The sequence below is a fragment of the Stegodyphus dumicola genome, chromosome 6 (assembly GCF_044657685.1).
Source record: "Stegodyphus dumicola isolate Sdum_Otavi_A_Nest chromosome 6, ASM4465768v1".
Classification (NCBI taxonomy): Eukaryota; Metazoa; Arthropoda; class Arachnida; order Araneae; family Eresidae; genus Stegodyphus; species Stegodyphus dumicola.
In genome coordinates this window covers 222487690-222509568 of record NC_140773.1, presented here as the reverse complement: position 1 = coordinate 222509568, position 21879 = coordinate 222487690, and the positions used below count along the sequence as shown (strand labels likewise).

The 21879-nt window shown below is 34.3% G+C and overlaps 1 protein-coding gene across 1 annotated transcript in view; it reads left to right on the top strand.

Moving 5' to 3' along the window:
• The window catches only part of LOC118185482 (aconitate hydratase, mitochondrial-like), a 69552-nt gene that overhangs the window by 46367 nt on the left and 1306 nt on the right, over positions 1 to 21879 (top strand). Inside the window, exons 15-20 of the mRNA XM_035355342.2 lie at positions 2502 to 2575; positions 2655 to 2839; positions 7212 to 7417; positions 7811 to 7908; positions 12814 to 12907; positions 14434 to 14566. Coding sequence (XP_035211233.1) covers positions 2502 to 2575; positions 2655 to 2839; positions 7212 to 7417; positions 7811 to 7908; positions 12814 to 12907; positions 14434 to 14566 — 790 coding nt within the window. The remainder of the gene's footprint in view (positions 1 to 2501; positions 2576 to 2654; positions 2840 to 7211; positions 7418 to 7810; positions 7909 to 12813; positions 12908 to 14433; positions 14567 to 21879) is intronic.

Below are 21879 nucleotides of genomic sequence, written 5' to 3'. Positions count from 1 at the left end.
TTTAAAGTCAGTCTGAAGTTTCTTTGAAATGCTGTAGCCCTTGTAACCCCCTTTTTTTTTAGATTTCAAGGTTGGCTGCTATGCCTTTGTAGTGTCATACTTTCATCAATAGAAATTAGGAAGTCAAATTTAAAATTTAAGAAACAACCTGAAGCCATTTTGCATTTCCACCATCAAGCTTCATTTCAGACAAACTACTAGCAAGCAAATTATTTCTGTGCATTCTCCACACATACACAGATTTGTTTCTCTGTAGTATGTGGTATCATTGCTGAAGGTTGCAGTGCTGCTAACTATCATATAACTTCAAGTGACGCTTGTCTTTAATTGCCCTATGTTGATTTATATGTGGGTTTTCAGCCATGAAAATATAAGTAACAAAATTGTCATTGTACAGTGAATGACTGTGTAAATTATTAAACAGTGAATAACACCTTTATAATTCATAGTCACTAACTATTCAATCCTAAAGCGACCAAAGCAGCTATATGACTTCAAATTAGAACTGATTGAAGAATCCCCATCACAAAATTCGTTTCGAAAATGACTTGTTTGACATCCAGAATTATCTTGAAATTCAGTGCATAGTTCTTGTGGTTCTGTTCACAACTCTCTTCAACGTTGTGTAATCTACCCTACAGGTGGCATAGTTGTGACCAGGTTGTGCATGATGTCAAGCCCCTGCAAGTTTCTATTTCACTGCACTGTTTATGGTAGAAAAAAGGAACTATGTAACATGATGTAAATTTTGCAAATAGATTTTTGGCAGTGTTCGCAGCTAATACCTCTTTCATTTGGCAGATTTTTATGTTCCCCCCTCCCCCTCTGCGATGACTATTGATATTTATTCATCTCTTTTTATGGCTATTTGAACATGTCTTTGTCTCTTCTTTTTTAATCTGTCAGAACTTGCATTGTAACATGCGTGGAAGAGTAAATCCTTTTGAAGGTATCCAGATGCTTTGATGGTAGAGTTTACTATGCATGAAATATCTTTCTTGTTACAGATTTAGCTAAACACCAATTAATTCTTGCATTTTTATTTTTCTTCCTTTTAATTTATTTAACCATAAAGCTAAAAGTATTTATTATATATTTATTATCATAAATAGTATTGTGATTGGAATTCGACTTCCCAAACTGTTGTATTAAAAGTTAAAATATTCTAAAACTAGAGATTTTCAAGTTCTAAAATCATAAGTTGGCATACTTTATTGAAACTGAGCAATAAAGCATGACACTGTATTGTTTATTAGGGTTCGTATGCTCCTTAAGAATCCTAAGTTTTTTTTAATCAATTTTTGGTCCCTAAAAGTCCTTAATTTTGGACAAAATTGGCAGAATGTCCTTAATTTTTTTTCCCCTCCAATGGCGAACACTTGCCTATAATGGCATTGACCACTCCTAAGGCCAGAAATGGTGGTATCCGTTCTAATCAGTAGCCACCATTCTCTTCCTATGCAGGGACAGAAAATTTTACATCCATTCCTTCTCTGGGATTCGAACTCGGGCCCTTTGGTACCGCAATCAGGCTCCCCTAACCACTATACTGTCTGGGCAGCAAATGTCCTTTATTTTAATCACATGAAATTTCCTTCCATTTTTGCAACTGTCTTTTTAAGTGTAAATTACCATTTTGAAGGAATAGTTTTGGTGTTTCACTGACAGATATGACTATCTGTTGAATGGGTTCATGGGTCATAACTTGTTTTTATTGCTAATATAAATGATGCAATACTTGAGTTTCTGGGCAAGAAGTGAAACATAGTCGTTCAAAATTATTTAATTTCTTTCTAATGAAGAAAGAGCTCTTAAACAATTTTTTTTTGCTTTTGGAGATATTAATTCTTTTATTAAGCAGTTCTAATTTTGATGACATATCAACAGTTTAGTGATTTTAAGATCAGTTTCTATAGAAAATTTTTAATTCAGAGATCTTGGAAGTTTTCGCCTTTTTTTTTTAAACTTTATAACATTGATAAATTTCATTTAAATAATCTATATTGAAATTATACTTAAGACACAACGTTAAAACATTTTCCCGCCAGTTATATTATAATGTGACATTACTTTCCATTTTGCCGACTCATATAATGTTTTGAATCTGAAAAATAAGACAATAAATTCTGTAAAGCACATTTTATGAAACAATTCTTAGCAAAAGCAAAATAGCTATGTAATTAACTAAAAATGTGTTCTTTTTATTTTTTTCGTGGTAAGAGTTCCCTCACCCCCATGTAATTGTCTCAAAATATTTAGAATTCTCATAATATGCATTAGTTTTCTCTATAAAATTAGTTTTATACTTTTCCTTCTAATTTTTTTTTCAAAATATATTTGTCTTTTTTTTTTTTTTTTGCTGTTATGAAAGTGGTAGGGGAAAGATAATTTTTAATTATAAGATAACTTTTGTTTGTTAAAGCTGAATATATTGAAATGGTTGACATTGCATTTTGAATAGTGAAATGGGAATTTTACTTATTTACTGCGTTTATTACTAGGCTCAAACACTGAGGGAATTCGGAGGTGTTGTTTTAGCCAATGCTTGTGGACCCTGCATTGGACAGTGGGATCGGTAAGAGTTTATTTCTTGAAGTTTTGCATATGACTACTTAGTTTCTTTCATATTCTTAATATTTTTTCATATTTTGCAGAAAAGATATTAAAAAGGGAGAAAAAAATACAATTGTATCATCATACAATCGCAATTTCACTGGTCGAAACGATGCCAATCCCGCTACGCATGCATTTGTTACATCTCCAGAACTTGTTGTAGCACTTTCTACTGCAGGATCATTAGACTTTAATCCTTTGACTGATGAACTGACCGGTGCTAAAGGTAAAGTAATGATATATTGATTGACAGTTAATGTATTATTTAGAAATTTAGTGAACTTAATTGTGAAATTTTGCTAGAAAAAAGTATGTAATATCCAAAATATTTATTCATTTTAATAACTCATATTTAGGTATGCACACACACACACACACACACATATATAGTAAGAAAAAATTTAAAAGTTAACACTGGACCTGAATACTAACACAGCTAAGGTTGTAAATGTAAATTTTAATTACTAATGTTGATTATTCGCTTGAAAATGAAAACTAAAAACTGATGTAATTTGGATTCTTATTAAAAGATAATGCCCTAGGATAACGAGTTTAAATTATGGAAATAAACTAAAATTAATTATTGTTTATTTCGTGGAAAAAAAAGGCTGTCTTTTCAAGGGAAATTGAATCAGATTTCCTAATTATTGGTGAATTTATCACAAAGGACTAATTCTAATTCCTCTTGAAAAGCCAACTTTTCCCCAAGGAATCAACAAAATTTATTTTATTTCTTTTTGTCTTTATAATTCTTTATAGTTCAAATACTCTGTTACAAAGTTTTATTTCCACAGTTTAAACTCGTTATCATAGGGAATTAACTTTTAATAAGTATCCAAATTTTCAAATTTACGTAGGTTGATCCAAAAAAAAGTTTACAAGCAGAAGCATTTGAAACGTAATAATTGCGGAGCGAATATTTCCACCCAGGGTGGTTGACAGATGGCGCTAGTTGTTCTACAGCAGTTCTACGAGTCAGTACGCAGACACTTAAGAGCGACAGTAATGACACGACGTCTAGAAAAGTGGTCTCGCATAGAGGTGCGAGCTGTAATTGATTCTTATGGGCCAAGAATGTGGCCGCATCCGAAATTCACAGGCAAATCGTTGAGATATACGGGGGCAAAGCAATGAGTAGACAACAGGTAGCGAAATGGTGTCGTTCTTATCAAGCGGGCAGGTAGCATGTGGAAAACTGCAATATGGAAGCGAGCGGCCGTCCAAGTTCTTCAAGGATGGATATCAACACGGCATGTATTGAAGAAATCATCCAAAGGGATCGACAAGTAACCATGCGTGAGATTGCCTCAGAGTTGGACCTGAGTTATGGTAACATTCAGCTTATCGTAACCGATGAGTTGCGATATTCCAAAGTTTGTGCTCGCTGGATTCCACGTGCGTTGTCCGCGGAGCATAAGGCCACTCGAATGATGTTCAGCCTTACATATCTTCAGCAATACCGTTCAGACGGCCAACACTTCATTGATCGCATCGTTACCGGTGATGAAACATGGCTTCATCACTTCACCCCCACATCCAAAAGAGCCATGATGGAGTGGAAACACGCTGGATCACTGAAGAGGAAGAAGTTTAAGGTCACACCCTCTGCCGGTAAAGTGATGGCAACCGTTTTCTGGGATACGACTGGTGTTATCCTAATCTAGTATTTGGAGCGTAGCCATACTATTAAGGCCGATCGTTATTGTGACACCTTCCGACGCAGAAGGCCTGGATTAGTGAGCAAAGGCGTCGTTCTCAAAGGTTCAAGTGGGAGGTCTGGAATCACCTCCCCCCATACATCCCCGATTTGGCTACAAGTGACTATTTCATTTTTCCTGCGTTGAAGCGATACTTATCCTGAACATGGTTCACCTCAGACGATGCAATGAAAACAGCTGCCGAGAAATGGCTCAATGAGCAGGTCCCTGATAACTACCAAGACGGGATAAACAAGTTGGTCGAACGTTCTGATTAATGCCTAAACAGGTTTGGCGACTATGTGGAAAAGTGAAGGCCAGATGTGTTTCTTGATTCCCATTTGTATCTTGCTTCTATTGTTAATAAATACTTTTTCATTTACCTTGTAAACTTTCTTTTGGATTACCCCTCGTGTATATATATATATATATATAATTAGATAACCTTTTATATATCATCTCCAAGGAACAGAACTTCAATTAAAACTGCAAATTATTAAAACTCATTATCGTAGGGAATTGACTTTTAATAAGTATCCAAAATTTCAAATTCATATATATATAATTAGAGAACTTTTTATATATCATCTTCAAGGAACAAAAATTCAATTAAAACAGTGAATTATTAAAAATGTTTTAGTCAGTATTTTAATTAGTATTTTAAAATTGGTAGTTTCTAGACATCTGTTGCTTTAAAAATATTAAAATGTGAAGAATCCTTAATCACCAAAGTCAAAAATAAAAATTTTAAGTATTGAAAAAGTAGCTATTGTCATTGATCGCAGATTAATCGACTTACCAAGGCGATCAATGACAATAGCTACTTTTTCAATACTTTAAATTTTTACTTTTTTTTTTTTTTTTTTCGCGATTAAGGATTTTTCTTTACATTTTTCTATTTTTTAAGCAATAGGGGTCTAGAAATTACTAATTTTAATATACTAATTAAAATACTGACTAAAAATTTTTAATAATTTGTGGTTTTAATTGAATTTCTTTTCCTTGGAGATGGTATATAAAACGTTTTCGAATTATAAATTATTGGTGTACTACTTTGCAGCTTTAGTGTAGGTCATAGGCGTTTTACTTTTATTTAGAATATATATATATTGAAGCCAGAGGAAGTATTTAATTTTTTCAGTCTCTTTAATAGCTACATAGATGGCCATGCTGTTAGAATCATCTAATAGCTGTAGCAAAGTTAATATGTATTGCTTCCCCTTGTTTGCATGTGGTTTTCAAACCTTCTCGAAAAATCTGAATTACTTATATTGTCTTTGTCTAAAACCGAATGTTTGAAGTCCAGGAGTGAGGTTTCGTATAGTGGTGTTCATTGTCGCTCAGGCTAGATACCTTTTTTTTTTTTTTTCAGAGCCTGAGTTTGAGTGGTTTTTTTTAAACTTGTATACATATATGTATTCATAATGAAGCAGATTTTGTAAAAAATAAAATGAAGCGTATTGCTGAAAATGTTTACTATTTTGTTGCGCCAACTTTTTGTAATTTTCATTTTTACATTTAGAACCATGGGCATTTTTGCATTTTACAGATAAATTCACATATTCATACTCTAGAAATTGAATATTTTGGGAAAGCTGTAAAATAAATGTTGCAGAATTATGTGCTTTTTATGTTAGATTTTAAATGTTTAAGGTAAATATCCACACCATATGCATGTTACCAGATGTACTTTTATCTAACAATGGATGCAAATTGAATATCAAAAGGCAGTTGCAAATTTACTTTTAATTTTCCACTTAAAAGCATTATTTTACTAAGCTTAAGATTTTTCAAGCCAGAAAAAAATCAAAGCAATATGTAGGGATTGTCTTGTGCCTTTTCATAAAAAAAGGGGGGGGGAATTCGTGGAAGAAATTTGCACAATTTTTTGGATAGAAAATAAAAGGACTGTTTCTAGGTGATGTGTTGAAATGCTATCAGGAATGTGATGTTTCCAAAAAATTTTCAGCTGCAAAATTAAAAAATGAGGGCGAGAATTATTATATTAGTTCACCTAAATGAGGGAAGGGAAGCCAGGTTATTTACTTGAAGGAAATTCTTCATTGCTATCATAATATGAAGTATACTGAAATAAATTCACTTTATCTTGGGGGTGGGGAACACTTTTATATGATCCACTAGTGGCCAAGTGGATAAGAATGCTCAACATTGCTGGTAGTTCGCCCCTAGATATGAGCTTACCACAGCTTAACAATGCAATTTCTGAATGATGGTAATTTGACACAGATGAAATCTCAGTGAACAAGCTGGCTGCATGGGAGTTTTCATAGATATAGGATGAATATGAGCCCCAATTCTTGTAAGTTTAAAGTTTTTCTTGTATATTGTTTGAATCTGAGGCTGTTTCTTGTAAGAACTTCTTCATGAAGGCATGCTTTTCCATAGCCTGTGCTTGCTGTAATTCAAATAATTCAGTCTGGTGCAATCCTTCTGGATTTGAACTGTTATAGACTAGTCTGGCTGCATAGGTGTTTTCGTGGTTTCCTCGTGTGTAACATGAACTATACTTTTGAACATAATTACCATCACTGTCAATCATTACATTCACTGTTCATAATTACTTGCGAAAACTGTTGTTAGATCATCTAGCTATTTCTGGACTGCCCTAGAAACATCACCTAAGTCCTTCATAGCTTTTCTACGTGTAATAAATCATGATTTTTTAGAAAAGAATTCTTGCTTCCAGATTAGAAAAGTATAATTGGACTTAAACCTAGTGTATCATAATTAAATTTTCAATGAAAATGTTGACTGCGACATCTTTTATCTGGGATGAAAATTATCTTAAATTATTTCTATGAAACTAAACATATTGCTTAAACAATGTGTTTATTGTTTTAAAAAAATATGGAAACCTGTATTCTGAAAATGCAAATCTAGGTGAAAAATTTAAGTTTAAAGAACCATATGGTGAAGAATTACCTCCTCGTGGTTTCGATCCTGGTGAAGATACATACCAAGCTCCTCCTGCTGATGGCTCTTCGGTCGCTGTTGATGTTGATCCAAAAAGTCAAAGGTTGCAACTTTTGGCTCCTTTTGACAAGTGGGATGGTAAAGATTTAACAGATATGCAAATTCTTATTAAGGTAATTTTGATTGTAATTATCTGAATGTGAAATATAAAACTTTTGTTATTAGAATTATAAATTTAAAAATACTCAACCATTTTGCTAAACAAGCATATTTTCAAAAGAAATTAAATGGAAAAAAAAATTATATTAAAAACTAAACTTTTAAACTGAAAGCATTTTTTTGGGGTATTCTTTTCATATGTTACATAAAAAAGAAATAAGAGTGTTTTTTTCCACACTTGTGATTCAAGTTGATTATTTTTATTGTTATTTCAATTCTTAATTTTTTAATTTTATATAATTTTGAAAATTAAAGTAATTGAAAAATGCCATTTAAAATGTGATTGAAATTATAATGCTAGAATGTTTTTTATGATTAGAAATTTAGATAAACTACTTTTTAATTAGGTGAAAGGAAAATGTACTACTGATCACATCAGTGCTGCTGGGCCATGGTTGAAATACAGAGGACATTTGGACAACATATCTAATAATATGTTCATAGGGTAAATAAAATTATTTTGAAACCTAATTTCTACATGTTAGGTAATCTCTTTTTAATTAGTAATTTATCATAATATAACTGTACTTGTAAGGCTTATAATTGTTTTCCTCGTGGAAATAAATAATACTTTGGTGTGTAATACAAGGTGTGTTCGAAAAGTTTGGTGAATTTTACCATACAAAAAAAAAAAAAAAAAAAAAGGAAACAAGAGAAGTAAGTAAAATGGCTTTACTGGCCTTCAAAGTATTTGCCATTAGCAACAATACACTTTTGACATCGGGTGTACAATTGTTGGAAACTGTCTGCAAACGCTTCTTTTGGTATGGCTCGAAGCACCATTGTCACACGTTGTTGGATCTCGGTAAGGTCGGAAAAGTGTTGGCCTTTCAGAACTCCTTTGAGTCGGGGAAACAGGAAGAACTCCGCGGGAGCCAGATCTAGAGAATATGGAGGGTGATCCAAAACTGGAACCTGGTGCCTGTTGAGGAATTGGGTTACACGAATCGTAGTGTGCGGCCGGGCGTTGTCATAAAGCAGATTCCACTGTCCATTCCGGTACTGTGGCCGAATCCGGCGTATGCGTAGCAGCAGCCTTTTCAAAATCCCCTTGTAGTATTCCACATTGACAGTTGTAGCTGCGGGTACAAATTCACGATGGATCAAACCCTTACTGTCGAAAAAGACGATCAACAACGTTTTGATCCTGGATTGTGTCAAATGACTTTTTTTGGGAGGGGGTGACGACGTTGAACACCATGCCATGGATTGCCGCTTGGTCTCTGGATCGTATTGATAGCACCACGACTCATTCCCTGTAATTATTGTTTCCAAGAATTGTGGATTCCAGTCACACATGTTGATAAAATCTTCAGAGGTTTCCGTCCGGTATTGCTTTTGCTCGTCTGACAGCGAGTGCGGTACAAACCGGGCACATATCTTACGTTTATGCAAAAGTTTGTGCACAATGGTGCTCACACTGTCTAGGCTTATCTGCAATTCACCAGCTATCATTCTTAAAGATAGTCGTCGATCTGCCGCAAGCATCCGTCGAACTCGTTCCACATTGTCTGGAGTTGTGCTTGTTGTAGGGTGCCCTGACCACAGCTCATCTTTGACATCCTCCTTTCCGTTTGTAAAGCGTTTAAACCACTCATAAACACACTTTTTACTCACTGTTTCATGACCATAAACTTTCACTAACATGTCATGTGTCTCTGTCGCCGTTTTGCCTAACTTGAAGCAAAAGTTTATGTTTATGTGTTGCTCCATGTCACACTAACAATCTTTCTCACATTGACTGTGTTAAACTGCTCATAGCATGCGCTTCCTCTTATCTGTCGTAAAATGGCCATTAGATGGCTCTAGATGACATTTCTCTCACTGCGTCTGCACGAGTACAAAATCCTAACCGGCGCGATTTTTTAATTATGAGACCAGTCACCGAACTTTTCGAACACACCTTGTATAAAGTAAAAAGACAGAGATGAAGAAGTGACTAAAATTGGATTATAATCATTCATCTTTTTGAGTAGACATAGGTCCATACCTATGTTTAAACCATTATATATTGCTTTGACAAGCAAGCATATGCTTAAACCATTATATATTGCTTTGACATATACCTGCATATGGTGGTATGCTCCTTAAAAATTCCTCCATGTGGCCTTCTCCCTTGTCATGTAGTGCCTAACAATGGAGCACATAATAAATCAATAATAATAAAGGTGTTCTGTTGATCTGGATTTACGAATATCAAAAGCCTTCTTGCAAAAATTCCTTCAGGTATCTACTCCTCAGTTAGTTTAAACATATACTGCCCGGACAGGAAAGTGGTTAGTGAGTGTGACTCGTACTTAAAAGACCCAGGTTTGAATTGTAGAGAAGGTATGGATGTAAATTGTCTGTACCTTCATGGGAAGCACTGGTGGCCTACCTATTAGGTGCTTCCATAATAAACTCCAGTTTTAGCAGCGGCCAATGCCTGTAATGGTTAGTGCCTGCCATTGGAGGGGGGAGCAAGTTATTATAAGATGGCTGTAACTAGCATACTAACATGTCTAATATGTTTTCAGCAGGGAAAAAAAGTTTGAAGATCAGGCAGGCCAAGGAGAATTATACACTGCTCAAAACAATTAAAGGTTATTGAGGTTTTAGGTGGATCTTGTGACTAGGAAACGTTTTAGCTGATTGATACATGGTCGACAGATGTAGTGGGTTATATGAGAATAAATTACACATATTTGGCATAAAAAAATTCATTTTATTGTGCATTTGTGTACAAAAGGAAAAAAACACAATTTGTGCATATGAGAAAAAAAGAATAAGAAAAGGTGTTTTCTTCAAAGGAAATAATTTTCAGTAGGGGGGTATGGTTTCCACGGATGACCAGCAACGTTGAACACCTTTGAGGCATGGAGTCAATGAGGCTATTAATCACAAGTTGGAGTATTCTGTCTCACTCTTCCAGAAGAGCTCTTTCCAGTTCTTAGAGAGTTTGTGGGGGTGGTTGGCGGCCAGCAACTCATCTTCCTAGAGCGTCCCAAACGTGCTCTACTGGATTCATGTCTGGAGAACACGCTGGCCATTGCATTCGTAAGATTCCTTCCTCGAAAAGGAAATCCTCCACCAGGTTAGCACGATGTGGCCTGCAGTTATCGTCCATTAAAATGAAGTCATCTTCGATTGCTGCAGCGTAAGGGATTACAATAGGTCTGAGGATCTCATCCCTATATCGGCGACCAGTCAGAGGTCCACCTCAAATGATGTAGAGGTCTGTGCGCCCGTCAATGGAGATGCCACCATACATCAACACTCCTCCACCGCCAAATCTGACACTTTCGTGCACAAACGCAGGATTATTCCTACTGCCACGGTCCCTCCAGATGAAAATACGCCTATTATCAGGATGAACAGAAAAATGGGACTCGTCAGAAAAAAGAACATTGCTCCATTCATTTCTCCTCCAGTTCACATGCTCTGTTGCCCACTCCCTGTGATCGCGACGATGCCTTGATGTTAGTCTAATACATACCATCGGTCGGCGAGTGACAGTCTGAGTTGAAACCGTGGTGCCAGTAGCCGAGTGAAGGTGTTGTTGGAGAAGAGTAGCATTCATATTTCGGTGTCTCTGAGCTGTTAACACTAAATAACGATCTTCATTGGGCATTGTTGCCCATCTACGACCTTGCCCTGGTCTTCGGGCTGCACTTCCAGTTTCCAAAAAACAGTTCCAGATCCTGGAAATCACAATTTGTGACACTCCAATGGCTTGCGCTACTTCGGCTTGAGTTTGGCCCCTTTCTAGCCTACCAACTACTCTCCAAGTTTCTGAATCAATTAAATGACTTCGCTGAGACATCGTACTCATCGGAACAAAGCAGTCATTGAATGCTGATTATCCTTGTCTTCATTGTCTTTTATTCAGTTGAAAGTCAAATTTCATTCGCTGCCGCTGATGCGACGTTTTTGACGTCGAAATCAAGATTAGCATACTCCACAGTTTGAAAATCAGAAAAATTTGCATTTGTGATTCTCTTCTCCCATTTTCGGCAAAAAAAAAAAAAAAAAAAAAAAAAAAAAAATCCGCTTATATCTTTATTTTATATAAAACTTACAATATTCTTTAATTGTTTTGAGCAGTTTATTACCTGCAGACTTTCACTATATGAATGAATACCTTTGACATTAGCTCCTGAAAGGTTGCTCTTCGTGGATGCACTGTATTGGCAATAGAGCAGGTCACAGAATAGTGTTGATGTATCATTCAAGGTACTTATTTGCTGAGAAAATAGCCAAAGGTGAACCGGTATAGTGGTTAGCTTCGCTGCCTGCAGCGCTAAAGGGCCCGGGTTCGAATCCTGGAAAAGGCATGGATTTTTGTGTACTGTTGGTGCAGCATGGCAGCACTCTAAATATGGGGTAAGCCGAAAATCTTCTTGTGTAGTTTGGTGGAAGAGGAGAGGGGTGGAAGGCCCTTGGATCCATTCCCCCAGGTGCTCTCCATCAAAATTGGGGGTGGAACTGAGCTAAATCGCACTATCACCTGAATGATGCTCAAGACTGTTGCCTACAGCAGGCGTAAGCTAGCCCTGCTTGCCACGAGGAATTTCGTGGGCTTGGCTTGACGTAGACAGACAAGTGAGCATAAAACAATAGCAGCATAGGCAATGGTTGCCTAAACTGTAACACCAGATGTGATACAATGTAAACCATTCCACAAAGATATAGAACGAGCAACTTCAGGTCAGGCTACAGTTAGTCGTGAATCTTTCTGTTATCCATGAAAAGCAAAAACCATGGTTCATCACTGGATGCAGTACATGTCATTAGGTTTATTTCAACCTGTTACTATTGTTATTTTCATGATAATTATGGATGCCATGATGGGAACATCACAATTTGATCATCATTGGTTTAGTTTTCAGAGAGTAGTAAGGCTAGTTTACTTTATTGAAGGCAGTGGTGCAAATTCTGTTTAATTTGCTTGATTGATTAAGTGATGAGGTAGGTTTCAACTAGCAATAGTAACGCTTTGGTAGTACCTCATCGGCTATGACACTGCCTCATGGTATTCAGTGAGTATTTTACTATATCAGAAACAATACTGTCCAATAAAGTAGGCTGAATTGATGCATTGGCTGATACCGTATATATGTTTTCGGAAAGGATATATTTCCTATGCCCTTTTGACCCACACTGTGTATTTTCTATCTACACTAAATGTAGATGTTGTTGGATGATTTTTTTTGGGGGGGGAGAGGATACAAACTATATTTTTAATGATCTAATATTATAATGGAAAGCTAAATATGAATTGTAATGAGATTTTTAAATTTAGTGTTTAAGTATTTTTTGCCATTTAGCATAATTTTATTTAATAAATGTCATTTCACGTATATTTTTATAGAGCTATCAATGCTGAAAATGGTGAAGCAAATAAAGTTAAAAATCGTGTAACTGGAGAATGGGGAACAGTACCCGACACTGCTAGGCATTACAAGGTATAGTATTAAGAAACTTTTGAGAATTATATAATTTTCAGTTATTATTTTAGCAGGTGTGGTGAATGTAGTGGTGCTTCACATATTAAATAACCCATTCCAAAAGGCCTATGAACGGGCTGGCTGCATGAGCGTTTTCATGGTTTTCTCCATGTGTAACGTGTATACTAGTCAGTTCCCTTAGACAATACTCCACGAAGGCATCCCTTCCCTTAAGCAGATAGCCCTCGAGAGCTTTGCCATAATCAAATAAACCAAACCATTCCAGGACTGTGTTATGTGAATCAATTTTTTTTTTTTCATATAGGTGCTGTTTCCTTTTATGGAGGGGATAATAATTTTTAATTTAATTACCCATGGGAATAATTTTTAATCAATTCTCAAACCTGCTGCAAACATCATAAAACAGTATCAGAAACTATTAAAAAAACTTTTAAATTTTATATTATGTCCATAGGGGTATTTTTTTAATGTTTTGTGTGTTACCTTTATTTATTAAATATCATGTTCTTTGCACTTAAACCCTAAAATTCAATTCAACAGCAATATCACAAAATATTTAAAAGAGCATATCTTTAGAATTTCTGATGCACAGTTTCGCATATGCTGGAGATAAATATGTCCCCCCCCCCATACAGTGTAGCCACTGCTCGCTTTGAAATCATTGAGTTTCTTAATCAAAAACTCATGAATGCTTTACAAAATATGAAATAGATAATAAAAAAATTCCAAATTTGGGCTTCCAGATGCCGTTATTCGGGTGGAGACATACGTTATTCAAAATTTGATGGGTCTAGATACCTTTGTTTTATCACAGTACAAGAAACATGCATACATTTATGCAGATTCTTCATTATTTAATTTCCTTAAATATAATGCAGGGTTCGAATGTTTGGTGGCAGCAATTAAAAAGTGATTTGCTATTTAGTGAATCAATGCAAAATGCCAAAATGAAATTAATAGCCCCTTTGGGCTAAAAGTGCCATCAGGGGCTAAAATCATTGCCTAAAACTGCCATCATTGGGCTAAAATTTGCCATTTATAGTGAATCAATGCAAAATGCCAAAATGAAATCAATAGCCCCTTTGGGTTAAAAGTGCCATCAGTGGTAGGAACGTTAAGACCTTATAATCTTTACTAATGAGGAGATTATTTACATAATGTAATATATATTAATTTACATCATGTATATAGTCGTACAGTTTTTTTGTGTGTGTCATTCTTTCTCGGGAATTATATTTAATGCTCAATTATTTTAGATCCTTCTGTGGATGTCTCTAATGCTTGTAAAAATTGTTTAAAAAAAGTGTCTCCCTGCATTTATATATATATATATATATATATATATATATATATATATACATACTTCAATAATAAATTTAAATCCTCAAATGTACTTTTACTTCCTGTTTTGCTCAAAGAGCAATTTACTACAGCGTAATACGTATAAAAAGTGTTTAAAGTGTTAAGCCATTCTCATTCTTTTAATAGGAAATATTCTTTTTTTTTTCTTTTCTTTGTGCTAGTCTAAAGGAGTGAAGTGGGTTGCTATTGGAGATGAAAATTATGGTGAAGGCAGTAGTCGAGAACATGCAGCTCTTGAACCTAGGCATCTTGGTGGCAGAGCTATTATTGTTAAAAGTTTTGCAAGAATTCATGGTAATTATTTTTTTAATGTATTTAAATACAGTCAAAAGTCGTTAATCCGGACTCGTCGGGACTTCGGTGATTCCGGATTATAGATCATCAGTTTAAATCTGGTAAGATGGCATGCAGAAATTATAAAATTAAAAATATGAAAGCGTAATTTATGAAATAAAGAACAATTATGATCTAAAGGGTATCAAACGTTAGAAAAAAAAAAGCTTAATGTTTATTTGTTTACTTTATTAAACATTTCTTTCAATGTAAGTTGTTTAAGTTGCTTCATTTTATGTGATAATACTTTCTCTTTAATTCTATAAACAGAGATAATTTCTTGTTTAGTTACAAAGTTCCGCTGTTCAAGTTCTATAATTGCTGTGTCAAGAATACCGACTAATTTGTCAATCGAAATTTTTTCGTTTTCAATAACCTCTGTGTCACTTTCTTCACTATCGGAAGCAAATTATAATGACGAGGAATTTGATTTAAATCATATCAAAAACGGAATACATCGAGATGAAATACTACATTTAGTAAGGAATTATAACCCAAATAGAATGAAAACATCTGCCCTGAAGATAAGGATAGTGCTGACAGATCAACTTCCAATTCATTGCCCCCCTCCGCAGAGCAATGTGAAATTGATAAACAGATTTCGGAATAGTTAGGTAATTTTTTTGCAGCAATTCCACTTTTGTTTAATGGACTTCGAAACATACTTTTGCTTTGTAGATCCTTTACATATCAGTAAATGTATATCGGAAATTCTATTTGACATAATCGAAAGTTCAAGCTTACTTTTATAAAATTGCTCTAACAGTCTGCAAAAAATAATTCGAAGATTAAGGAACAACGCAATCTGCAACATTAACTGAATTAGATAATTTTAGCTTAGCTTATACCGTCCGTTATACATTGCACGCGCATGCATAAACGTATTTTGCACATGCACACACGCATATTCGCTGCCGTAAAGGTCTTACGCGCATGCACAAAAAGTTTGTAGCTTTGAGGTCCTTATTATAGATCATTTCGGATTATGGGTGTCCGAATAACCGACTTTTGACTGTAGTTATAAAAGCTAAGGAGTTGCAGTTTCTTTATTCATTTGAATTTACATTTCTAAATCATATATTTTGAATTTTTATGTATGTGTGTTTATGTAATATGATTCTTGCATTAATAATGCAGTGTTAAAAGGGTTAATTAATTATGATTGAAATATATGTGCCTTGTTGTTTCATGAAATAAACATATATGTATTAAATTTAATTTAATAATTACATCTCTCTCTATTTTAAATTGCTGACTGCAAAAGGAAACAAGTTCTAGTAATATTTAGTTTTATCCAGATTTGCTTAATTCCAAATAAATGGAAGGAAATTAAAAAAATTATTGCACCTTTTTGGTGAATCCATTAAATATTGTATGTACTGCTGTTAAGATCTTTGCGGACAGTGATATATGTGAAAGGCTATAAACTTGTACATCTTTCTTGGTAAATGGACAACAGATCATTTATAGCTTCCTAAATGTTTATCTTTGCCATTTTATTGCAGCTTTGTTTAGCCTGCCATTCATACGTCACAATTTCAGAGTAGCACAGAGAACTGGGAAAAAACTCTATATTAAATGTCATTTTTACAAGACAGTTTCTCACTGATATTGTTCAAGCAACATGTCCGATTAAATCTTCCTTAATTAAGATACTCGTTTTGAAAATTTGAAGTTTGGCTGTTGTATGTCAAAAATTGGTCGAGATATTTAATTTCAAAATTTGCGGTTTTTTATGCCGTCTTCAGCTTACCATGAGGGATCGGTTAATTTAGAAGAATAATTGTAGGAAATAAGTTTAAATGATATGCACAAAAAGTGTGTAGAATTTAATAGGCAGTACAAGGAGGTCAAGTGATATCCACATCAGAATTTTTCCTTAGTAGAACTAAAATTATCTGGTAGTTAAAACCTTATTCAGTTTATTTAAATTGAAATGTTAATGGTCGACACTCTTAGAGCAGCATTTGTATCTGTTCCAAATGTAGAAGTACAGAATATGATGCAATCCTGCAGATTAGTTTTAGCCAGTTGTTGAAAAGTGATACAAACATTGTGATATTAACTGGGGCAGATGTATTTTGGCAGATCATGGAAGCTTCTTCTTTCAAAAAATAGACCAAGCAATTACTTGCATCAAAATTGTAAAAACAACCTTGTGTTTAGCGTAGGTATAATGAAACACTCAAAAAACAAAAAAAAAAAAAAAAAAAAAAAAATCTAGTTATAACCACGTGCAGTGCTGATAAGGACCACATGTTTCTGTGACTCCTTTATTTTCTTCTTTCTAAGTATTTCTTTCTTCTGATGAGGAGGGACCTTTAGCTGCCCTCGAAATCGATTGAGTGTTTCATTATACCTACGCTAAATACAAGGTTGTTTTTACGATTTTGATTGTCACATTAGCATGTTTCTCTTCTAGTCTAATTATTTGCATGCCAAAGAACTTTCGGGTTTGCTTTACATGGAAGTCGAGATGTTTATAAGCCTAATGAGGAAACACTTCCCTCATTAGGCTGGTGTCATTGAATTTTTGTATAACTGCTTCAGATGTTCAAGTATTGTGGAAGCTTGGTGCTTTAAGAATTAAAGAAAACATGTACTTGATATACTGTTGTAGTGATTGTACTTGATATACATGTACTTCATGCACTGTTGTACTGATTGTAGAACATGTACTTGATAAAGCATTGATAGATGAATTTGAGAAAAATTTAAAATTCATGAATGAGAGAGATGAAACTTGATTTATGGAAGTTTAGTTACAATGAATTAGGAAACTATTTTCTGGATAAAAAGTGGTTTGATGAATTAGGAAAGTGTTTTCTAAAAATTATTTGGTTTCTAATCAGTATAGGGAAATAATAAATGACCAAAAACAAAATGGTGTTAGTGAGGAATACGAGAGAGATGAGTATTTTATGCCTCATAGAGTAGTTGTTAGGAATGATAAAGAAACAACTAATGTTCAGATAGTCTTTAACTGTAGTCCAAAATGTAAAGGTATCTTTCTCTGAATGATTGTTCGGAATCTGGCCCAAATTTAAAGCCATGTATTCTTAATGTAATTCATAATTTTCATAATTGCAAAATGGTGATAGAGAGAAGGCTTTTTTAATGATAAGAATATCTGAAAAGAGATAGTTTTTAGTTTCTTTGGTATTCAGCTAATCCTAGTGAAGAATACAAATTTATGAGAATGAAAAGACTGCTATTTGGCTGTAAAAGTTCCCCTTTCATTTTGATTGCCATAATAAAGCTTCATTTAAAAACAATTTGAGAAGTAAATTAAACAGGGTTCGTAGCGGTCCTTACAAGTGCTTATAAGTCCTTATATTTGAAAATAAAATATAAAGGCCCTTATAGGTGCTTACTTTTTCTTTAAAGCCCTTATTTTTTGCTTTTAGTGCTTTTTTTTAATCCTTTGTTTTTAATGAACGCGCATTTTTTCCCGGTACCAAAGCCGAAACTAAATAAACAACTTTTCTTTCTTATATGCAACGTCAGATGGTGAATCATACTTCCGAAAATTGCTTCCTCCCCCTCCTCTGCATTAACATAACCTATGGTGCACGCGAGAGTACAGACAGGTGCACGTCGTTCTATTGGCCAAAGAATTGCGAAAACGTAGAAAATTCCGGTACATTCGGTATTCTTTTTCTCCCACCCAAATACTACACACGTTTGAATTTCTATCAAGATTTTAATAATTTGCATTCTCATTCCGCGTGGTCACTTCATATTCGTGTTATTATGATCGTTATGCTTATATTATGAGCATATGTATTAATATTTATAATAGTATAGTTGCAGTAACTGCTGAAGTATAGATAAACTTCCAAAAATGGGTGTGTTTTTACACAGATCAGCTTTCTAAGGAATAATATTCGGAATGGCTTAAATAAAAGGAAAGTAATCGAATAGTCAAAATAATTTCATTTTCTTTGCCAATACATTATACAGTACGGAGGTTGGGAGTTTCTCCGCAAAATCTGTAATATTGAAGCAGCGGACTTTTTTTTTGTCACTGTCCAATCTGGATTGAATAGGACTAAAAGTTTTTGAATCAGAAACACCCCAGATTAGTAAGTCTTTCTTTTCCTTTATTTAGTTCTTTTTTCTCTGAATACCGGCAGGTGTTGATTCCGATTGCGTAATATCACATATGGAAGAATTACGCTGCGCGTATTGCGCAATAACGTTTGTGGTATTTTGCAGAGATAATTAATTTTGATGTTCAGTCTGAGATTTATTTATGAACACTTAAAAGAATTTTACTGTGCTTTCTAAGCAGAATATTTCTCAATTCCATTGGTCTATTTTTATATGATGCACATATTGAAATGTCAAAATCATTTATTTAGCCGAGAAATCTAAAGAACAGCTAAAATCTCCCCCCTCCTCTTTTTCCAGTTACGCTCGACTGTACGGAATATTTGGCAATTTCCAAGTATGTGGGTTAGTTAAGCTTTTACTGTTAAAGGATGACAGCATGAAGCAATTTTCCCTCTCCTGATTTCAGAAATGTTCCTTTTTTTTTATTTTTTACTTAAATTACTTTGCTTGGAATATATGTTAAGGGAAAACTGTTATGCAATGAAAATTTAGAAAATGTTCAGAACTTTGATTTAAGTTAAATTATTTAAATATTAATACGAGTGGAAAAATAAATTGTATTTATTATTAGGTGCCAAACGAATATAATAAATATGGCTTATTATTATTTATTTTCTATATTTTCAACTGAAATATCATCATTAAATTTTGTAATATAGTTTAGTTCTGCATAGTTTTTTTTCTCTCATTGTAAACTAATTCTGTAAATTGAACTGTCATTTAAAATTAAAAAAAAAAAAGTTAATTGTTTTCCATTATTGAGGAAATGCTCATTCTCTTAATAAATATTGCATTGCTCATATTTTAAATTACAAGTCTAATTTTTCTTTTAAGGTTATGCAGTTGTGTATAATGTAATTAGACAGGTGCTTATTTTTTCCTTAAAATGTGCTTGAAAAGTGCTTATAGGTGCTTATTTTTTTAACTAAAATGTGGCTATGAACCCTGTTAAATCATTTGAAATAATGAATTCTGCATGTTATGTAGACAATTTATATTATGGTGGCAATAGTGTGCAACTCATTTGAGTTTTTTGGTGTTGTATCAAGTGGTGGGGTTGAGGAAATTGAGGTCGAACAGTAGAGAGTTAGAAAAAGGACAGCAACGGTGAGATAATGGGAGTTAAGCAGCAAGGATCCTAAGGTTGAACTGCAATCCTGAAAATGAGTTTCTGTTGAAAGTGAAGGGTTTGGTAGATTCCTGGAAAATATTGCAAAACAGTAAGAGATGTGTTTTTCAGACAGTGGCAAAAATCAGTTTCATTGCATCATTTATGATACATTCATTGTTACAGGACATTTGGCAGATACTGTGTGACTTATGCGCTTATGGAACAGTTTCCCCCCCCCCCCCAAGGTATTGTGAAAATGGGAATTATGGTGTGTTCTTTATAATGTTGAAGAATAGAGTGTCACTGTTACAGAAACTGACACGGCTGTTCTTGGAACTAATGGCCAAGGTGATGGGAGATAGTGGGAAATTACCTTAAGAGTGTTTGGGGAATGATTCTTGCATTACACTGCATGGGTGAAGTGAAGAGATGCAAAGAGTTTCTTGCCAACCGGCTTGTAGAAATTCAGAAAAGGTAATCCAAGTGATTGGCACTATTGTCCATTTAAAGGTATTCCTATAGATTTGTCTACTAAACAAATCTTGGCTAAGAAGTTGGTACTGAATGAAAAATGGTGGTCAGGTTCAATTTGTATTCAGAAAAGTTGCGAGAGTTGGCCTAAACAACGGATTAAAGGGTTAACAGATGTAGACAATGCAGAAATATTATGAGCAAAGGAAAAATTTGGTTAAAAGTTTTATATTCAGTTGGAGTTAGTTGAGCAACTTTGGAACAAGTTGTAGATAGTTGTCGTGTGGTTTATAAGGTTTATCAGAAATGTGAGGGGGGATAGGATTTTGACTCTTTTCTTTGAAACAAGTGAATTAAAAGAAGCACATTATATTATAATCAAACGAGTGTAAAGAACTGACTAAAAAGGAAGTAGCTACTTTAGGGAAAGTGATAATATTATAGAACAGTCCTTTTAATTTCTTAAATCTGTTGTTGGACAATAGTGGATTACTACGTGTAGGAGGATATTTAAGAAATGCCAGCTTACCAGAGTCTGTGAAACATCAGCTAATACTGCCTAAAAATCATTCATGTTACAAAATTATAAGCAAACTTTTAACTCAATTACATGTATGGAGGAGTAAAATTAGTTAACTCTGCAATGAAATAAAAGTATAAATATTGTATTATAGGTGCAAAAACTGCAATACGCAGAGAAGTGAGAAAATGCATTATCCATGCCAGATATTGCTCTGCGTTTTTGAAACAAATGATGGCGGACTTCTGCGGGGGTGAAATCAGATAAGCATTTCTTAGATGTCATAGTTGATTTTTCCAGATCATTTTTTTATCAGTCTTCAAAGAGGTATAGGAGTGAAGCCACTGAAATTGCACATTTATGTGCTTTGCAAAAGTTGTCCATTTAGAGCAGCAGTTCTCAACTTTTTGACTAACACGTACCATCTAAACAAAAATTGAAAACCTTTAGTACCACCACTACAAAGTACTATTACTACCACCACCTCTTGAACAAAGCTCAAATCGCATAAATTTACGAATGTTAGAGAAAAAAACTCAATCAGGATGTTGGGGTTTTAATTTTTGAATTTAATAGTTAAAAATACTTTACTTCTTTGTGTACCACCAGTGGCATGCATACTACCTATTTTTTTCTTGTGTGCCACCAGTGGCATGCGTACTACCGGTTGAGAACCCCTGATTTAGAGCATGTCAGCGATCTTGGGCATATGTTGCAGCATTAAGACGATACATCAGTCAACAAGGGAAGCCAACTGAAATATTCGGCAATTGTGAAATAAATTCATCAGTGCAAAGAATTCATTAAAAACCGGTACGATAGAGACAGTTGATGCTTAACTTGACAAATGAAAGCTGTAATGGATAATGAGTCTTATGGGAGGTAGTAGTTGAATCCATAAAGTTTCACATGAAACATAAGATTGCAGATCCCTCCACTAGAAGAGTTTTCTACATGTCTGATCGAGATTGAAAGCAGTACATAACTCTCGTCCTTTAGTGGTTGTTTTCTAAGGTCTGTGTTTTTTTTTTTTTTTTTTTTTTTTTTTTGTCATTA